The sequence below is a fragment of the Lynx canadensis genome, chromosome B4, assembly GCF_007474595.2.
Source record: "Lynx canadensis isolate LIC74 chromosome B4, mLynCan4.pri.v2, whole genome shotgun sequence".
Lineage (NCBI taxonomy): Eukaryota > Metazoa > Chordata > Mammalia > Carnivora > Felidae > Lynx > Lynx canadensis.
The window spans coordinates 16,403,185-16,423,926 of NC_044309.1; the positions used below are offsets into that span (position 1 = coordinate 16,403,185).

General features: G+C 35.5%; 1 protein-coding gene across 1 annotated transcript in view; it reads left to right on the top strand.

Annotated features, from left to right (window-relative positions):
• The window catches only part of STAM (signal transducing adaptor molecule), a 79,066-nt gene that overhangs the window by 25,615 nt on the left and 32,709 nt on the right, over window positions 1–20,742 (top strand). The window contains exons 3-5 of the mRNA XM_030321725.2: window positions 11,978–12,053; window positions 12,135–12,230; window positions 13,797–13,943. Coding sequence (XP_030177585.1) covers window positions 11,978–12,053; window positions 12,135–12,230; window positions 13,797–13,943 — 319 coding nt within the window. The remainder of the gene's footprint in view (window positions 1–11,977; window positions 12,054–12,134; window positions 12,231–13,796; window positions 13,944–20,742) is intronic.

The window sequence follows — 20,742 nt, forward strand, 5'->3', positions numbered from 1 at the left end:
ATTCCTTTAAATCCTCATTAAGTTAATTTCCAAGCATTTGTTTATTTATATGAATGTAATATGTCTTCACAGCTCTCATTAATAAAGAATTGTTTGAAAAGGATTAAATAGTAATTGAGATGCTATTCTGATATTATTGAGCTTTAAAAAAAATTTCAAACTCTTAATATTTGTTCATGTGTGATTTCTCTTTAAGAATAATGTTTTATATTTATCCAGGTGCATTTCACTTTTTGTTGTAACTTGGTAATTTCATAATAGGAAGTGGTAACCATTAGGGCCACCTATTAGGACTTTTCACAGGCCCTGGGCACTTTTGCCTTCATGGGTCCATTTCTCCATGAAAATTAATAAAACTATTTTATGACTGTGTTATCAAGACAATATATTATTACACATCCAAACATTTTCTTTGCCTCAGAAGTTCATTTTTTTCCTTTTCTTTTAAAATAAAACATTTTTGTGGGCCCCTGAAATTATTGTGTTGTACCTACATGCCTAAGAAGAATTGTTACAAATTGTGTTAGATAGTCTCAGATCGACTTAGTAGTAGAAAATTATTCAAGTTCTTCTCAGGTGAGTAGTAAACTATGGGATACTTACGGTGGTGTTCATACTTCTTTTTTTTGCTTGTCTGCTTTTATTGTGTGTGGTAAAATACATACAGTATACCATAAAATTTATAAGTTTAACTGTTTTGTGGCATGTTTTGTGACATTCAGTACATTCACATTGTTATGGGGTTAGCGTCACTATCCATCTCCAGTACTCTTTGTCAGTAAACAGCTGAAACTGTTTACTAGAAAACTCCTCATATCCCTCTCCCCCAAGCATCTGGTAACCACTTAAAATTTGTTTTTAATCTCTGAAATCATTTTGTAGTTAGTGTATATGAAGAACTTGAGATCTGGTTTACGTTTAGTTTAGTTTAATCATATGTTTAGTTATGATTGCTGATGGTAGCATAAAAATATTGGACATTACTGTGGGTTGTCAGTGAGGTATTCTGGATACCTGGTTGCGCTTTACAGAAGATTGGTGTGAGAGGGGTGTTCCTGAAACTACACCCATGTGATGTGACATTTCCTGAGACAAATTTAGGTAGGGTAGGTTGAAGTAGAGGGTAGTTATGGATTGGAATGCATTTCATAAGCTTTTTTGTGTACTAGGCAACGGTCTGGATTTTTTAAGAAAGCATTGCCATTTGGTGTTAATTTAATTTTATAAAATATACAGATCTATTTAAGAGGGTGGATTTGGGGATTTGTGCAGGGAACTTTAGGGAAAGTTTTTTTTTCTGTAAGCTTTGATATTTTTATCAAAATGATTTATAACCATCAGTATATTGTAGAATTATTTAGTGCACAAATAAAATAATTTATATCAAGTCTTTCTTCCCCCACCTACCCCCCACAAATCCTTTTCTTCTTCTTCTTTTATTTTTAACCAAAAAAATCTATCTGTTCAAATAGATTGCATCTATCTATTCAAATAGATGAATAGATAACTTTTCATCTATTTTAAAGTTATGGCAGTTTGGAAAATATTTTCAAGTCTTAAGGGGAAGAAAAAGAGCCGTCGTTGTGAAATTGTCTTTAGTCAGAACTGTGACCCAGAAACACAGCTTCCAATGTTTAGAAAAATCTTCCGTAATGATTTCTCTTTTAAAAGTCCTGTTGTTCTATCCTTTAAACCATATGTATATATGTGTGAGTGTATTTATGTGTGTTGGTTTCAAGAAATACATGTGCTTGTATAAAATACATACTTTTTTTTTTTTAAGTTTATTTATTTATTTTGAGGGGAAGAGAGAGAGAGAGTACACAAGCAGGAGAGGGGCAGAGAGAGAGGGAAAGAATCCCAAGCAGGCTCCAAGCTGTCAGCATGGAGCCTGATGCGGGGCTCTACCCCATGAACCATGAGATCATGACCTGAGCTGAAATCCAGTGTCGGTTGCTTAGCCAACTGAGCCATGCAGGTGTCCCTGTACTTTTTTCTTTTAAAAATAGATCTATTTTGGCTCAAAAATTAAAACTTAAAAGGATGACATTGATAAGTCTAATGGCCATCCCTGATTTTCTCCCCATCTTCCATAGGTACCACTTTTGTTTCTTTTGTATCTTTCTGTTGTTTCTTTACTGAAATATGAATTTACTTCCCATTTATATATAATGAACATATTGTATATACTATTCGACATTTTTAGTTAATTCATTAACATATCCTGGTAGCCTTAGAAATGTATTTCTTTTAATGTCTGTTAGTAATGCATTGCTTGTTAAATAAACACATTTAGAAATCATTTTCTAGTTTAACATCAATTTTTGATTAGTGATATGTAGAATATTTAACACACTTTAATAATTGCCAACTAAAATTATTTAATTAATGATTGTAAATAATTGTATCAATCTCAGGAAGCCTAGTAGATGTTATTACTGTTTGCTTCATATAAGGTTATTGAAGGTTTTTTAAGCCTGAAATGTTTGAATATGCTGGACTTAAAACCTTAAAGAACATTTTTAAATTTTTTTTCTGACTTCCTAAGATATTCACATGATTTTTAGTGTGTGGTTCCAGCATATGAGTAAGTACTGAAAAATGCCTAGCCATTGAGGTCATATGATGGACTGAAGAATCAGTTTAGAATCAAGAGAACTTTGAATGATGGTAGCAGTTTTCCTTAACATGTCTTCACATAATGAATAGTTTTTGTCTGTTAGTTTTAATTGATTTGTCTATATTCTCATGTGAAAAATAAATGTGAAGGGTAGGTCTTGATTGCCCACAATAACAAGTTAAAATTAAAGTTCAGAAATTGACATCCAGATTGATTTCCGCTATTATTTTATGTCTGAATTGTTTTTGCTTGGCTTTAGACAAAGGTACAGTTGACTGAATGTGGAAAACATGATACGAATTTTCTCTTTACTTGGCTAAGGGATCTATTTAGGTAGTAAATCATTGATTTATTCCTATAGAATTAGAAGGATAATGATAGTCATTACTGACGTTTTGTGAAAAATACAAATAGAGGCCTTTGGAAAAGAATTTGCTAACATTTTTATGCTTTTCATTTTGTTTGTATCATCTTGACTTGGGCTGTGACTATTTCTGTTTTTCAGCTGGGAATTGATAGAATATTTCCTGATATTTTTAAGGAAAAAAATAATCTCTGACTCACACATTTTCAGTCCGGTAGAGAAACAGATGTCTTTCAATACCCTTAATTTTCAAGGTCTTTTAAGTGCTTTTTTTAAGAATGGTAGCCAACTGTTATTGATGGCATCAGTCATTTTTTCTTTTATTTGACAAAACAGTGAGTACTGGCCAGGTATCATGCTTCAAGTATGCAGTGGTAAATAAAACAATATAGCCTTTGTCATCAGCGGTGGTGACAGTCTACTTGTGGAAGGTAGAAATAGATAACAAGTGAAGGAGATAGTGATCAGAGTGCTTTAGTGGAGAATAAAAGGGGAGACCTACTTAGATTTTTTAGGAAAGCTCTAGTGTGAAGGGGTAACATTTACGCTATGACTTTAAAGCTGAGAAGAAGCAAAGAGCTGAAAGCAAGAAGTCCCAGGCAGAGGGAGTAACATCTACATGAATTCCTGCAAGCTTAGTGCTTTTTAAGAACTTGAAAGGTACAGGGTAGCTGGAGAAGAGGTGATTTGCCCTAAATGAGTACAGAGTTGGATATAAGAGAGTGAGTTAGAAAAATAGAAGTGCTAGTTGGAATGCTTGAAATTGAGATTATAGAGGGTTTTCATTTATTGGCAATAATATGGTCTAGGATTATGACCATGGTAGTTAATAATAATAATAAAGTGGGATAGAAGTTGAAAAGACAAGATATTGGGAACATCACCTGTGTAGTAATTAACATCTCTGAGAATTAAGACAGGAGTGATGTTGGAGAGAGTAGTAGGGAGCCAGGAGTTAAAATCATTGAGGGATGAGGGGGTAATTGAGGTTTTTTAAATAATTGCATTAAGAAGATAGTCTGACCTGATGAAAACTGGACTGTTTTAGGAAAGAGGGAGGGAGAATGATTTGGAAGTAGTAAAGGGGGCACAGAATGCCCATATATAGTAAAAGTAGTGTCGTCCCTAGCCAGATTTCTGTAGAGCAAAAGGGCTGAGGAGCAGGGCTTTTGTTGACAACAGACTGTGAATTCTAGAGGACAGAGTGGAGAATTCAGAAGGTGGAAAGTAATGCATAGGCAGAGCTGTTTAATGATGAGAAGAATAGTCTGGAGCTTCTCTTTAGGCACTGGGAAATAGGAATAATAGACATGTGTTCTCAAATTCCCAATTATTGTTTAGTAGAGAAAGTTGAGTGCCTAAGACTTGCTCTAGACCTTTGCAGATGGAACCTTTGAGACCTGGGAAGGAGTGTTTGGGGCTCTCTTTTGACCCCTGTCCATAAAGGTGAAGAGGCTTCAGATGGGATAGTCTTTTTTTTTTTTTTTTTTTAACTAAATTTCACTTAACATACAGTGTTATATAAATTTCAGGTGTACAGTATAGTAGTTCATCTCTTCCATATACATCACTGTGGGCTCATCATGGGATAGTCTTCCATAGAGTTGAAGGTTTCACTCTTATCTTTTGCAAAGTTGAACATCCTTTTCTATGTTTAAGAGCTTTTTATGTTTCCTTTTCTGTGAACTGTCTGTACATATCCTTTCATTTCTTATAGTTTTTGATATATTAGGGACAAACCTTGTCTATAATTTGAGTTATGTGTATATATGTGTATATGTATGTTACATTGTTCTTTTGACTTTGTTGTTTTTCCATTTAGAAGATTTTAATTTTATATGGTTATTATGTTTTGTAGAATTATGAATTGTATAGGACTTTCCCTCTCTCAGGCTTTACTGGAATTAACTCATTTTTTCTTTGTGGTTTCATTTTTTGTTTGTTTCTTTCATAATTAATAGACTTTGGTTTTTAAATACAGTTTAAAAAATTTTTAATGTTTATTTTTTTGAGGAAGGGAGAGAGAAAGAGCACGAGCAGGGGAGGGGCAGAGAGAAAGGGAGACACGGAATCTGAACTAAAGTAGGCTCCAGACTCTGAGCTGTCAGACAGCCCCAATACAGTTTTAGATTTGCAGAAAAAGTGAGCATACAGAACAAAGAATTCTGTATACCCACTCTATCCCTTACGTGAAGCTACCCCTATTATTAACATCTTGCGTTGTGTGGGACATATGTTATAAGTAGTGAATCAGTAATGATACATTATTATTAACTAAAGTCCACAGTTTCCATAAAGTCTCATTTTGTGCTGTACACTTTTATGGATTTTGACAAATCTTTAATGATATGTATCTGTCATTACAATATCACACAGAATAGCTTCACCATCTTGAAAAGGTCCTGTGCTCCACCTGTTCATTCCTTTTCTCCCTTTTTCTGAACCTTTGACAACCATTGTTTTGGTTTGGGTTTTTTACTGCTTTTATAATGCTGCCTTTACTAAAATGTCATATAATTGAGATTATATCATATATAGCCTTTCATACTGGCTTCTTTTATTTAGCAAAAGGCATTTAAGTTTCATCTGTGTCTTTTCATGGCTTGATAGCTCACTTCCTTTTATTTCTGAATAATATTCCATTTTATGGGTATACTGTAGTTTTGTTTATCCATTCATCTATTGAAAGACTTCTTGATTCCTTCCAGTTTTTGGTAACTGTGAATAAAGCCAGTATGAAATATATTCAGGTACAGGTGTTTTGTGTGTGGACGCAGGCTTTCAAATTCAGTTGGGTAAATACCTAGGAGCATGGTTGCTGGATCATTTGGAAGACTATGATTGGCTTTGTAAGAAACTGCCAAACTGTCTTCCAAAGTCTCTGTACTGGTGGTTTCGTTTTTTACATTTAAATCTTTCATCTATTTGGAATATCCTCTTATGTAGTTTAAGGTATGGCTCTAACTTTATTCTTTTCTGTTTGGGTACCTAAAATTCCAGCGCCATTTTTTTGTATAATCCATCTTTTTCCTGTCTGATTTGAAATACTGCCTTTATATATTATGCTCCTTTACATATATATACACTGTGTATATTACCCCAACTATTTTAGAACTTTATCTTTTGTTTCATTGGTGCTGCTACCACCTGATTTCAATTGTTAAAGCCTTAGACTACATTTCAGTAATTGACAGGGCTAGATTTCCTTTTCTGCCCCCCCCCCCCCCCTTGAAGTTTTTCTAAATACTCCTTCCCCTTCCTGCTGTCCCCATATAAACCTTGGGATTGGCTTGACTAGTTTAAAAACAAAACTGTTTCTTTTTAAATTGGCTTTGTTTTGAATTAATAAATTGTCTCTATGATACTAAATCTTCCTATCCAAGAACATAGCATATCTTTGTATTTTTTAGTAGTGTTGCAAAGTTTTCCTCTTATAGTCTTGAACATTTTTGGTGAAGTGTCTTATATTTTGTCCTTTTGGCTACTGTTTAAGTGGAGTCTTTCTTTAACTGGCTGTTTGATAGGAACTTTCTCTTTTTAATGGTGGACTGTATTAAATATAACATCTGTTTATCCTGAAGAGAATGACCCATTGTAAGGGGCGAAAGAAGATGATGATTGAGGAAGTGGGGATAGTAGCAGGAGCCAAGTCCTTGACTAGCATAGGGTTCTGATTCAATCTCATTTTTTCATCTTTGTTTGTACTAGACAATGATTTTACTTTTGTATTTTACTGCAGTTTTTAAAACACCATATATTTTATAGCTAGGACCTGTAGAATCCTCGAGACTGTAGAGATCGTTTCATAGATGAGGAAGCTAAAGCCCTGAGATTTTATTTTTTATTTATATAAAAAAATTAAAATTTATTTTAGAGAGTAAGCAATGCATGCAAGTGGTGGGGGAGGGGGAGAGGGGGAGAGAGAGAATCTTGGGCTCCATGCTAAGCATGGATCTCACGACGCTGGGATCATGACCTGAGTCAAAATCAAGAGTTGGACACTCAGCTGACTGAGCCACCCAGGCACCCCAAGCACTGAGATTTTTAATGTGACTTTTCCAAAAGTAGTAGCAGAGGCAAAATTCAAAATTGGGTTTTTACTCCCAATTTTATTTTTTCTCACTTCTTTGTGCTGTGTTCTTAGGCACTTAAAACGAACAGTTATTTGAAAGTTAAAGTCATGAATCAAGACATGCCAATCTGATACTGAAGTATCAATATGTATTGATATAAATGTATTATATACTCTAATACATGTATTATATATTGTATTATATAGTACATGTATTATGTATTGCACATATTTTGCATTACATGTATATGTCATGGATCTGTGGGTTAACAGCTGGGCACTTTTTGCTTGAGGTCGCTCATGAACTTGCAGTCACCTGATGGCTGGGGCTGGAGTCATCTGAAGGCCTGAGTGGGATGATGCTCAATATGGCTGGCAATTGATGGCTGGCAGTCAGTTAGGACCTCAGCTGGAGCTATCACTTGAAACACTAACCAAAACCTGTACATGTGGCTTGAGTTTCTCACTGAGTAGTAGCTGGGATCTCAGAGGGAGCTTCCTAAGAGCAGATGTTCCAAGATGTAGGTGAAGTCTACACAGCTTTTTGTGAACTATTATGTCTCACAGTATCACTTTTACTACATTATGTTGATCAAGCAAGTCACTGAGGTCAGCCCAGATTCAGGAGGAGGGTTAGTAAACTACCTCTTGATAGGAAATGTCATAGTCACTTCATACAAGAGCATGTGGGAAGGGAGTTACTATTGTGGGTATCTTTGGAATACATAATTTGCCACAGAGGCCAGCTCTAAATATTGAATGCGAGCTTTGACCTAGATAACAAAACAATGAATATATCATTAGAGTAAAACAGTGGATTTTAGTAAACAAAATTGTAAATTCCAGTTTTTCATACGTGAGACACACAGTCATTAAGAACGTGAATGACAAATGTGATGTAAGTGTCTCTTACTATTTTTATCTAATATTTATTTATGACTTTTTACATAGGAAGTTGTTCTGTGTTCAGAGTTCTACCCATTTGTAGATATTTGTAAATAAAAACAACTAACATGTGAAAGCTGATTTGGTAGTCATAAAGATTTAGTTTGATGGTGACCTTTTGTGGCTTTGTTTTATATATAAGACTTGGTAAAACTTCGCTTATGAAAATTCATAAAAGCCAAAGTGAAAATGATGGCATAACGTTAGTTAATGAAAGCATTATCAGCAGAGTTACTTGCTACCTGTTGAACTTTTTTTCCATAGTGTCATTGTAATATACATGGAGATGGTGATTGAGTCTGACAGTGTTGGTGACAGGATTAATCATAAGGGTCGGTATTGTTCAGCACTCCATATGAACATATGGCACTGTAGGTAGAGGGCTTTTGCTTTCTGGATACTTTTTCAATAAGATGAATGAGCAAGAATGAAACATTTTATTAATTCACCTAGGTTAGGTTAGGTTGAAGAGTGACTGCTGATACAATGTATTTAAAGAATGTATCCTTTCCAGAATTGCCTTAAGAGCTTCATTTCTGCAGTCTGTGTTTTCTGTGGGAAACTGGAAAAGTCTGAATTGCAAAAGAAAGCACGGTAGCATGACCCTGTGATATTTGTGTCTGAAGATTAAGGAGATTTCACGCCTTAGTTTTTCATTTACCTTCGAGCCTAAGATAGTTTATTTTTAGCAGTTGTAACTTCACATAGAAACAGAATGGCTGAGAGTGGTATGATGGGAGATGAGTGGGAGTAGAGAGGATTTGATAGAAAAGAGCCCCCTCTTAAAGCTCTGTCTTGCTTTCTTTGAAGCCCACAGTAGTTTGTTGAGGTGGGTTGGAATAATAACTTGTGAATGGTGAAATTGACTTCAGTGCTTTAGTTCATCAGAACTAACGTTTGCTAAGGCAGCTGTGTACATTCCTGACAAATCTGTCCATTCTGGCTGGTCTGTGATTTGAGAAAAAGTCGTTAGAAGCCCCAGCTACATGAAAGTACAGGTATCCCCTGCTTTTGGAAGGTTTGTTTTATGCCACTTCGCAGTTACAGAAAGACCTGTTTACCTTAACTAAAAGAAGTTTGAAGAGGTTTTTCACTTTTACAAAAAAAGGCCCAAAGTGACTTTCTTTTAATTAATATTGATATTCTCTTTTCCTATCTTGTTTCTGTCTTTTAATCTGTCTATATTTAAAGTAGATTTTCCTGTAGATAGTTTATAGCCAGCATATACCTCGTCCTTTTTTATCCAGTTTGAGTCTCTGCCTAGTAATTGGAGTGTTTAGGTTATTTATATTTAATGTAGTTATCGATATGGTTGGATTTAAAGCTACCATTTTGCTGTTAGTTTGCAGTATGTTTTATTTGTTCTTTGTTCCCTTTGTTTTCTATTTTTTTCTTTTCATTTTTTTATGATCATATTTTATCTCCATTTTGGGCCATAACCTGTGGCTCAAAGAGGAAATCACAACAGCATTTGGAAAATATTTTCAGTGAAATGAAAGTGAAAATGAAATATATCAACACTTGGAGGATGTAGCTATAGCTATCCGTAGAGGTAAATTTATAGAATTAAATGTTTATGTTTGAAGAAGAAATGTCCCAAGTCCATGATCTAAATTTTTATCTTAAACAAGAAGAGCAAACGTAAAGGAAGCAGAAGAAAGGAAATGATGAAAATAAGAGCAGAGACCTATGAAACTGGAAAGAGAAAAACAATAGGGAAAATTCAGAAGTAAAGCTGGTTCTTTGAAAAAAATCTTGTGGATTTTATCCCAGGCATGCAAGCCTGGTTCACCCTTGAAAATAAATCAGTGTAATTTACTGTCTCAAAGCCTAAAGAAAAAACATATAATCATCTCAATAAATGTGGAAAGTTCCTTTGAAAAAAATTCAATTTACATTTGTAACAAAAACTTTAAGAACTAAAGGAAATTTCCTCAACCTGATAAAGGACATCTACAAAAAAAATTGTGTATTCAGCACAATAGCAATTATTTGATAGAATTCACTACTGAAGTCATCCGGACTTAGAATTTTCTTTCTTGGAACTCATTTTATAAGCCCTTCAATAGGTCAGTACCAAAAACAAAGAAAAGCACAGACCAGTTATGTACAAAGGTACAAAAATCCTCAACAATATTGTAATCAAACCCAATAACATATAAAAAGGATAATGTATTATGACCAACTGTGGTCCAATTTTCTTTTTTTTTTAATGTTTTTATTTATATTTGAGAGAGATGGAGAGAGAGACAGAAAGACAGACAGACAGAGACAGTACATGAGCAGGGGAGGAATGGAGAGAGGTGGAGACAATCTGAGGCAGGCTCTAGACTTTGAGCTGTCAGCACAGAACCCAACGTAGGACTTGAACTCACAAGCTCACGTATCATGACCTGAGCCAAAGTCGGACACTTAACCAACTGAGCCACCCAGGCGCCCCCAATTTTCTTTACGTTATTCATTTATAGTATAATTTTATCGTGGTCTAAAGACATAGCATGTTATCATTTCAATTTTTAAAAAGTTAAGTTTTTTTTAATGGTTCAATATATGGTCTATCTTCGTTAGTATTCTATGTGCACCAGAAGTAATATCTATCCCGCTATTGTAGAGTGCAATGTTCCTTACCTATTTTTCTGTTTAATTGTTTTATCTATTTCTAAGAAAGGAATGAAGTCTCCAACTAGATTGTGGATTTGTCTCTCTTTTCAGTTTTATCAATTTTTGCTTCATGTATTTTGAAGCTCTGTTTTTGGATAAGAATACACATCTAGATCTTTTATGTCTTCTTAGAGAATTGATCCCCTTAACATTATGTAATTTTCCTCTATATCCCTGGTAATAATACTTAAAGTGCAATTTGTCTGATACTAGTATAGCTACTTCAACTTTCTTGTTTGCAAATCTTTCTTCCCTCCATCCTTTTACTTTTAACTTCTGTAAGTCTTTATATTTAAACAGTTTCTTATAGGGAGCATTTAGGTGGGCCCTGCTTTTTTTAATCCATTCTAGCAATCTGTCTTTTATTCGGTGTGCTTAGACCATTTGCATTTAATATAAATGTTGATATGGTTGGATTAAAATGTCAAAATTTGCTATTTTTCTGGATGATATCTGTAAGGTTGAACTTACGCTTTTTTATTGTCTTTATATACCAATTGAATATTTTTATGATTTTCTTTTATTTCCATTTCTCTTTTAAAAATATTTTTAGTGATGATCTCTATTAAATTTATTTGGTCTTTTTTCCCCTCTGTACTTAAGCTCATGTACCTAAGCGTGTCTTCAAGTTTACTGATCTTTTAGAAAATCAAAATTCAGGGAGGCCAAGGGAGACAGAATTTATAAGACACAGTAGAAGGAGCTATATGAAGAAATAGTTCTGGTCTGAATTTTGATTTCTGTTCCCTCAACTCAGGTCACCATTCACTTCTTAGGATCATCTTCTCTCCCCTGAGATCCAGAAATTGCCTTTAGGCAGAAAGCCTGTACCGATATTTGAGAAGTGCCTCTGAGTGGAAAGTTGAGGCAAATGTCTGTCTTAATCTAATTGTATTCCTTCTTAGAGACTATTCAACACTGCCTATGGCCTGATGTCCCAAACAGTTACCTGAGTATATATTTTAAGTATATTTTTCTACTTTTCTCATTGTTTACAACAGGAATATAAGTCTAGGTCCAGTTATTCCATCATGACCGGAAATGGAAGTTTTGGTCTACCATTTTATTTCCAGAACTTTTTTTTCATCCAGAAGCAGTACGGAATGCCTAATGTATGATTGCTAAGGAAGAGAGCCTGTTAATTTTGTTTGAAAAATTTAAAGGAACTTGTTAGCATACAGTTGAATTGTGTCATTAATAAGAATTAAACTTCTCTACCATATTCTGCCTTTTGTATGGTACAGTCTATTACCTCTTATGTTAAGGGGGAAAATGGCTGGATGTACTACTAATTGTTACATTTCTCATTTTTTAGACCTAAAGATTGTCTTCGGTCTATTATGAGAAGGGTGAACCATAAAGATCCTCATGTTGCTATGCAGGCTCTGACTGTGAGTGATTTCATTTTAAGTTTTACCACAAAATTTTCTGCTAAAACAGAGCCTTTTTAACTTGCTATTTTATGCTTTTAGCTTCTAGGAGCATGTGTATCAAACTGTGGCAAAATTTTTCATTTAGAAGTATGTTCAAGAGATTTTGCCAGTGAAGTAAGCAATGTATTAAACAAGGTAAGGGACATTATACAGTCTTTTTCTTTCATGTATTTTATTCAGTTCTTTACATTTTAAATCACAAAGGACTGGTCTGTGCTTTCTTTCTTTTTTTAAAAACGCTTCCTAGGCTATGTCTATTCAGTATGTCAGTATGTAAGTTATTTTGCTGAAGAGACTATAGATTTATGTACTTAGATAATTTTTTTTTTCCAAACCAGATTAGACTATATTTAACCTGTTTTCTTCATCATTCCTTTCATCTGATAAGAAAATATGTGTATTTTTTTTATCTGATTAAATAATACCAGTGTGTTTTAGGCACAGTTTTTATAACCATTTGTGTAGCCACAGAGGTATTTTCCCAGTGTAGAAGTGTTCAGAAATACTGCCAAAATATGGCACTGTTTTCATTGTGACATGAGTAAGGCCACTACCTGACCATGATAGGATTTTAATACTATACTCCTTATTTAACTGAATGTATCATAAAAAATTCACTTTAAAAAATTTAAGTTAGTAATATGTGAATTTTCCTAGTAAAAATTTGTGCCTTCTAAAGGTAATTATTTTTTATTTTTTTCGGCGGGGGGAGGGGGAGGATGGAGTGTTATATAATCAAGAAAAATTTTAAGATGTGAAAAGGGAAAATGTCTCATATTTTTGGGGGAAGATGAGTATTTCTCGGTTTTAGTAGAAAACAGTTCAGAAATAAGATAAAAATTTGTTTCCATAATTCTTTACAGAATTTCTGTACCTTGTTTTCAAACATGATCATGTGTTAATTCTTTTCATGTTTTGCTTTATTCTTTATTTATATTTAGGTGTCTTCTAATTAATAACCATTCTTTTAATGTCCTGAGTGTCCATCAAAATGTGTGGTTGTTTATGAATAGATTCTAGTGTATTCTATAATTTAATTGAAGATGTGATATGCAGATTTGTGTTTAGTAGCAAGAACAACTATTTTGAAAAGCAAACAGCTACATACAGGAAAAAGGACTACTTTATTTTCCAAATACATATTGATTTTATACTTAAGGGGGAGGTGTTATTTTGAAGAAATGAGGTTTCTAGGAATATTGACATGCAGTGGACCTCAAACCAGCCTCTGATAATTAAACAACTTGGGGAAAAGACACAGTCAGGCATATTAAAAGTCAGGGATTAGGAATAAAGGAACTATCATTTTTTTCTCTTCCCAGCTTATTTTTTACTGGTCTGCAAAATTACCAAAACAAAACAGACTACTTTTCTGTGTCTTCCTGATGTACAAAGCTCGCTTAGTTGCAAAATACTCTAAAAAGTTCTGTCTCTCTGACCTCCAGTATAAGTTAGTACACACTGTTTTACTTTGATATGAGGGATGTATGTTGGTATCACCTATTGTTTTTTCATAATGTGAAAAAATATTTGATTATTTCTAGTAACCAACTATATTTTCTTATGTATTATCTATAGCTAGGGATAATTTGTGATTCAAAAAGTGTCTACAGCACTTTTATAATATTTATATTTAATGTATCTGTGTTAAATTACCCAGGCAATTAGTACCTTTTAATTAAATTTTTTCTCTATTTTCAGGGTCATCCTAAAGTCTGTGAAAAATTAAAGGCTCTTATGGTCGAATGGACAGATGAATTTAAGAATGATCCACAGCTTAGTCTAATATCAGCAATGATTAAGAACCTTAAGGAGCAAGGAGTTACATTTCCAGCTATTGGCTCTCAGGTATTTTGTAAAGTTGCATGTGTGCTATAGTTGGTTTCTCTAAAGTAGCCACATTTATATGAAGTTTTCTTTTTTTCTTCCAAACCAGGTAGTTTTTACTACCCCAAAGGAATTTTTGTTATTAAGTCCTGCGTTCAGTGATGCCAGAAAAATTCAGGGGAATATTTATTTGTTCCAACTTCCACTTTCCCACTGTTTCTCCTTCTTTATAAATAAATTAAATTAGCTTTTTGCAATTAAAAAATTTTTGAGTTTTTAATATAGACAAAACTGCAGTATGGTATCAGCTAATACTGACAGTCTTCTTAAATGCTCTTAATGCTTTAATTTTATCTACAAAGAATGACAGCTTAAAAGTTGGGCTGTCCTTAAAATTTAAGGGTGAGTTTAGAGTTTGTTTTGATAGTGAAATTTATGAATACTTGTATTAAAAGTGAGACGGAGATAAGGGAGTCGATGAGAAGAGAAGCGCATGAAATAGCTTTTCACTTAATTAGAACTGACCAGTGCATAAATATGATTGAGTGAAAGGCTGAAATTTCCTTTCTGCCTCTCCCTTCCCCAGTTTATATAATGGGATCAATCTCTAATTTATGTCACGAAGAAAGCATTTTTGAAAGGGTATCTTTTATTTTTTTTCTATTCTGAGTAAGCATTCTTTGAGATGCCCAGCGAATCTAGGGGGCCTTAAAATGTGTGATAATTTATTATACTGTCTTTCCCTACGTCATGGACTGGGGTGAAATATGACAAGTGGTGTGAAAGCATGCACAGAAAACTCTCAAGCTGTGGAGGGCTCAAGTTCGGGGTTTTGAGCACTTCACCGAATTATGAAGTGATTTATCCAGACTTAACTGAACTTTCTTCCCAAAGTACTCTTTTAGTTTGTCTGAATAGTCTTGAGATGTGAAGATGCAGAAATATATTTGGGAGATACGGGAAGGGCAGTATATTTTTCTTCTTACTTGAAATTTGACTTATGAATAGTTTTACAATGATAAATTATGTCTTTAAGAAGTATTTATTCATAATTTGTAGCTGGCTTTTACTACTCTCAGAATGTTTTCTAACATCTGTGTAATTAGGGAATAATTTTATGCAGAGCAACAACAACCTATCTTATAATTAAGTTTCTTGACAAGACAGGCGATGTTTAATTACCAAAGGGTAGACTCCCTATAGAAAACTAGAGTATAGATGCTTACTGAAATTACAGTTTCTGTGGCCTGAGAAGCTATTCTAGAGCTTGTTACTTAAAATGTAGCTTGTTGATCGTCATCATCACCACATGGAAGCTTGTTAGAAATGAAGTATCTTAGGTGCCACTCCAGACCTATGGATTTATTATCTCTATTTTAACAAGATCTCCAGATGATTCTGTGCACACGTTAAAGTTTGGGAAGCACTGCTCTTGATCTTGAGTACGGCTTTCAGTACAAGTGAAAACTATTTTTCAGTCCACGATGGAATTTGTTCCAGTTAGAGAAGGAAGGACTAACGATCTATGTGTCATGTAGCTTTGTTTCGTTAACCTAGAATCTCAGGTAGTTGTGTGAACAACTTTAGGGATTCTCTAATCTAATCCCCTCATTTTACAGATGAGGAAACTGAGACCCAGAATGGTTAAGTGACTTCCCCAGGGCCACAGCTCGTAGTTGACAGAGCTGGAAGTAGAACACAGGCCTCCTGACTCTCAGTCCAGTGTTCTTTCCACTACACGATCCTGCCTTCCGGTTGATATAGAGGTTAGTGGATATGTGTCTGTCCGGACTAGGCTTCACAGGACAGGAAGTGGAGTGAACACTGGCAAGAGCACTTATTTATTGACTGGCACAGAAGTTAGGTTCCTCTCCTGTTCAAGAGGTTCAGGACATACATCAGCAATAGTAAAGTTAAGAGTTACTTTTCTTTTTTTCATCTAGATGTTCTAAAGCATATGAAAGCTAATTTTGTTGTAGTTACTATCTTTAGCCACAAGAAATACATAAAATGCGTATAAAGTAAAATACAATCAGCTAGAATGGTGATTTTATTTAACAATTGTGTCTGATAGCTGATTATTGGAAACCATGTTTGTGAAGAACTTCATATTTAATAAAAAATGATCAGGTAGGATCATCTACACAAGTCCCTCGAGATTTTAAACTCACTTAGTTGCCTAATCATTATTACATTTTAATCAGACTAGATCTTTGTCAGCGTACTTAACAAAAGCCTCTGAAAATATTAGGATTTTTAAAGTGTATTTTTTCATCCAAGTACAGAAGAAAATAATCTAAAAATATTAAGAAAAGTCATACTTCAGTCACTTAACTCATTCCGCTGCAGTTCTCGTAGCACTTTTTTTTTTTTTTTTAATTTTTTTTTTCAACGTTTTTTATTTATTTTTGGGACAGAGAGAGACAGAGCATGAACGGGGGAGGGGCAGAGAGAGAGGGAGACACAGAATCGGAAACAGGCTCCAGGCTCTGAGCCATCAGCCCAGAGCCTGACGCGGGGCTCGAACTCACTGACCGCAAGATCGTGACCTGGCTGAAGTCGGACGCTTAACCGACTGCATCACCCAGGCGCCCCTCGTAGCACTAACTTTTGACATAGAGATAAAAGTGACGGTAGCACTGCGACTGTATTGGACAAATGAGTAACAGGAATCATTGCAACACCTAGAACCTGATGATCGGAAAGAACTTTGAAAAGTGTGCAGCCCAGGAGTATAGGGCTTAAATATAGCTTGTTTCTGCACTTCCTTCTCTGTTTTCTTTAATTGAAGAATATTTGACATACAATATTGTATTAGCTTCAGGTGTACAACATAATTATTGACTTTATATACATTATGAAACGGTCACTTTAATAAGTCTAGTTACCATCTGCCACAATACAGAGTTGTTACGATGTTATTGATTCTCTATGCTGTATATTATATCCCCCCTCTTACTTATTTTATAACCGGAAGATTGTATCTCTTAATCCCCTTTACCTGTTTTGTCCATTCCCCTCACCTGCCTTCTGTTTGGCAGCCACCGGTTTCTTTTCCGTATCTGTGAGTGTGTTTCTGTTTCTGTTTTGTTTGTTAGATTTCACATATAAGTGAAATCATACCATGTGTCTTTCTCTGGCTAACGTAATTTCACTTAGCATACCCTCTAGGCCCATCCATGTTGTTGCAAATGGCAAGATTTTACTCTTTTATTATGGCTGAGTAATGTGTGTGTGTGTGTGTGTGCGTGCGCGTGCATGCATGTAGCGTGCACGTGCGCGTGCACATAAACCATATCTTTATCCATTCATCTTTCAGCAGACATTTAGGTTACTTCTAGTCTTGGCTGTTTTACTGCAGTGAACACAAGGGTACATATGTCTTTTTGGAATGAGTGGGTTTTTTGTCCGTTGGATAAAAACCTAGAAGTTTTTTCACACAAAAACCAGAACTGCTGGATTTTAATTTGTTAAATTAAACAAATTGCTGGATTTTTAATCTGTTGAGGAGGACTCTCCATAGTGTTTTCAGCAGAGGCTGTACCAGTTTACATTTCCAGCAACAATGTGAGGGTTCTCTTTTCTCCACTTCCTTGCCAATACTTGTAATTTATTTACTTTAGATACTAGCCATTCTGTCAGATGTGAAGTAGTTATCTCATCATGATCCTGATTTTCATTTCCCTGATCGTTAGTAATGTTGAATATCTTTTTATGTACCTGTTAGTCATCTGTATGTCTTCTTTGGAGACATGTCTATTCAGGTTCCCTGCCCATTTTTAAATTGTAGAACTTGTTTTTTAAATATATATTTCATATATTTTTATGTTATATCTTTGTATATATTTTTATAAATTTTGGACGTTAACTTCTTAGGGGATATGTCACTTATGAATATTTTCTCCCATTCAGTAGGTTGCCGTTTTGTTTTGTTGATGTTTTCTTTGCTGTGCAAAAACTCCTTAGTTTGATGTAGTCCCGTTTGGGTGTTTTTGCTTTTGTTGTCCTTGCCTGAGGAGTTAGAGTCAAAGAAATATTGCTAAGACAGATGTCAGAGAGCTTACTGCCTGTGTTTTCTTCTATGAATTGTAAGGTTTGGGTTTTACATTTAAGTCTTTAGTCCATTTTGAGTTTATTTTTGTATATGGTGTAAGAAGGTGGTCCGGTTTCATTCTTGAGCATGTGGTTGTCCAGTTTTCTCAACACTGTTGAAGACACTCTTCTTCCCATTGTATATTCTTGCTTCCTTTGTCATAGATTAATTGACCAAATAAGTGTTGTTTTATTTCTGAGTTGTCTTTTATGTTCCATTGATCTGTGTGTCTGTTTTTTGTGCCAGTACCATACTGTTTTGATTATATGATAGCTTTATAGTATATTTTGAAATCCAAAAGTGTGATATGCCCAGCTTTGTTTTTCTTTCTCAGGATTGCTTTGGCTATTTGGCATCTTTTATGGTTCCATACAAATTTTAGAACTATTTATTCTAGTTCTGTGAATAATATTCTGTGAAAAATTAATATTTTGATATGGATTGCATTGAATCTGGATCTGTAGATTTAGGTAGTATGGACATCTTAACAATATTAATTCTCCTAGTTCATGATATTGGCATATCTTTTCGTTTATTTGTGTCATCTTCATTTGTTTTCATCAGTGTCTTACAGTTTTCAGGGTACAGGTCTTTCACCTTCTTGATTAAATTTATTCCTAGGTATTTTTTGCATTTTGATGGGATTGTAAATGGGATTGTATTCTTAATTTCTCTCTCTGGTAGCTTGTCGTTAGTGTATAGAAATGCAAGAGATTTCTGTAAATTGAATTTGTGTCCCACAGTTTTACTGGAGGAATGTAGTAGTTCTGATAGTTTTTCAGAGAAGTCTGAGGTTTTCTTTTTAATTTTTTTTTAACATTTATTCATTTTCGAGAGAGACAGAGCATGAGTGGGGGAAGGGCAGAGAGAGAGGGAGACACAGAATCCTAAGCAGGCTCCAGGCTCTAGGCTCTGAGCTGTCAGCACAGAGCCTGCCATGAGGCTTGAACCCACAAACTGCGAGATCATGACCTGAGCCAAAGTCGGACACAACCGACTGAGCCACCCAGGTGCCCCAAGGGGTTTTCTATATATGGTATCATGTCACCTGCAAATAGTGACAATTTTACTTCTTCCTTTACAATTTGGATGTCTTTTCCTTTTTCTTCCTTTTTTTTTCTTTTTCTTTTTCTTTTTTTTTTTTTTTTTTGGGCTTGGTACAGTGTACTTTATTGATGGTTCAAGACAAGGTAGGGCTCCTCTTCATGGTGTCTGGGATGGAAACTGTGTCGAGGTTGGGAGGTTCTCAGTATGTTGGGGATGAGCTGGGGCAAGGATTCCCTAGCAGCTCAAGGCTTCTCTCTTCCTCTTGTGCTCTGGCAGGGGCTGGTGGTGCAGGGGGCTCTTACCCAGTTCACCACCCAGTTGCTTTTGGCCAAATTCATTATCATAACAACAGGAAATGAACTTGACAAAGTGGTCATTGAGGGCAATGCCAGCCCCAGCATTAAAGGTAGAAGAGTACGTGTCTACTGTTAAAGTGTCAGGAGACCACCTGCTACTCAGTCCAGCATGCTCTTGAGGGGTCCCGCTAATTCCTGCTTCACCACCATCTTGATATCGTCCTATTTGGTACCTTTCTCCAGGTGGCAGACATAATCCACAACTGACACGCTCGAGGATGGGGACATGGCAGGCGTGCCAGTGACCTTCCCATTCATTTCAGGGATGACCTTGGTTACAGCCTTGGTAGTGCCAGTAGAAACAGATGCTGTTCTGGGCAGCCTCTTGACCATCATGCCACAGCTTCACAGAGGGCCATCCGTGGTCTTCTGGCTGGCACTGACGGCATGGACTATAGTTATGAGTCCCTTCAGGATGCCAGAGTTGTCATAGATGATGTTGGTCAGAGTGACCAGGCAGTTGGTGGTGCAGGAGGCATTGTTGACAATCCTCAGGGAGTTATCATCTTTCTCATGGTTCATGCACATCATGAACATGGGGGAATCAGCAGAAAGGGCACAGGATGACCTTCTTGGCTCTACCCTTCAAGTGAGCCCCAAGCCTTCTCCATAGCAGTGAAGACCCCAGGTGACTCCACAATGTATTCAGTACCAGTATCGTCCCATTTGATGTTGGTGGGATCTTGCTCCTAGGAGATGGGCTTTCCATTGATGACAGGTTTCCTGTTCTCAGCCTTGACTGTGCCTTTGAATTTGTCATAGGTGGAATCATGCTGGAACATGTATACCTCTTGGTTGAATTCAGTGAAGGGGTCAGTGATGGCAACAGTATCCACTCTGCCAGAGTTAAAAGTAGCTCTGGTGACCAGGACCAGAAGCCTAATACAGCCAAATTCATTTACTCCAACATTCACCATCGTGTCTCAGGGTTGTGGTTGGCAAATCATAAGAAGATGCAACTGTGCCAAATGAGAAGGTGCAGAGTGCCCCCCCCCCTTTTTTTTCCTTGCCTAATTGCTGTGGCTAGGACTTCCAACAATACGTTGAATAATAAAGTGGCAAGAGTGGGCTTCCTTATCTAGTTCTTGATCCTAGAGGAAATATTTTCAGCTTTTCAGCACTAAGTGTGGTGTCAGTCATGGATTTGTCATATATGATCTTTATTATGTTAGGGTATGTTCCCTCTATACCCACTTTGCTGAAAGTTTTTATCTTAAAAGAATGTTGAATTTTGTCAGATGCTTTCACTGCTACTGTTGAGATGATCATGTGGTTGTTATCCTTTATTGTATTAATGTGGTGTATCATGTTGATTGATTTGCAG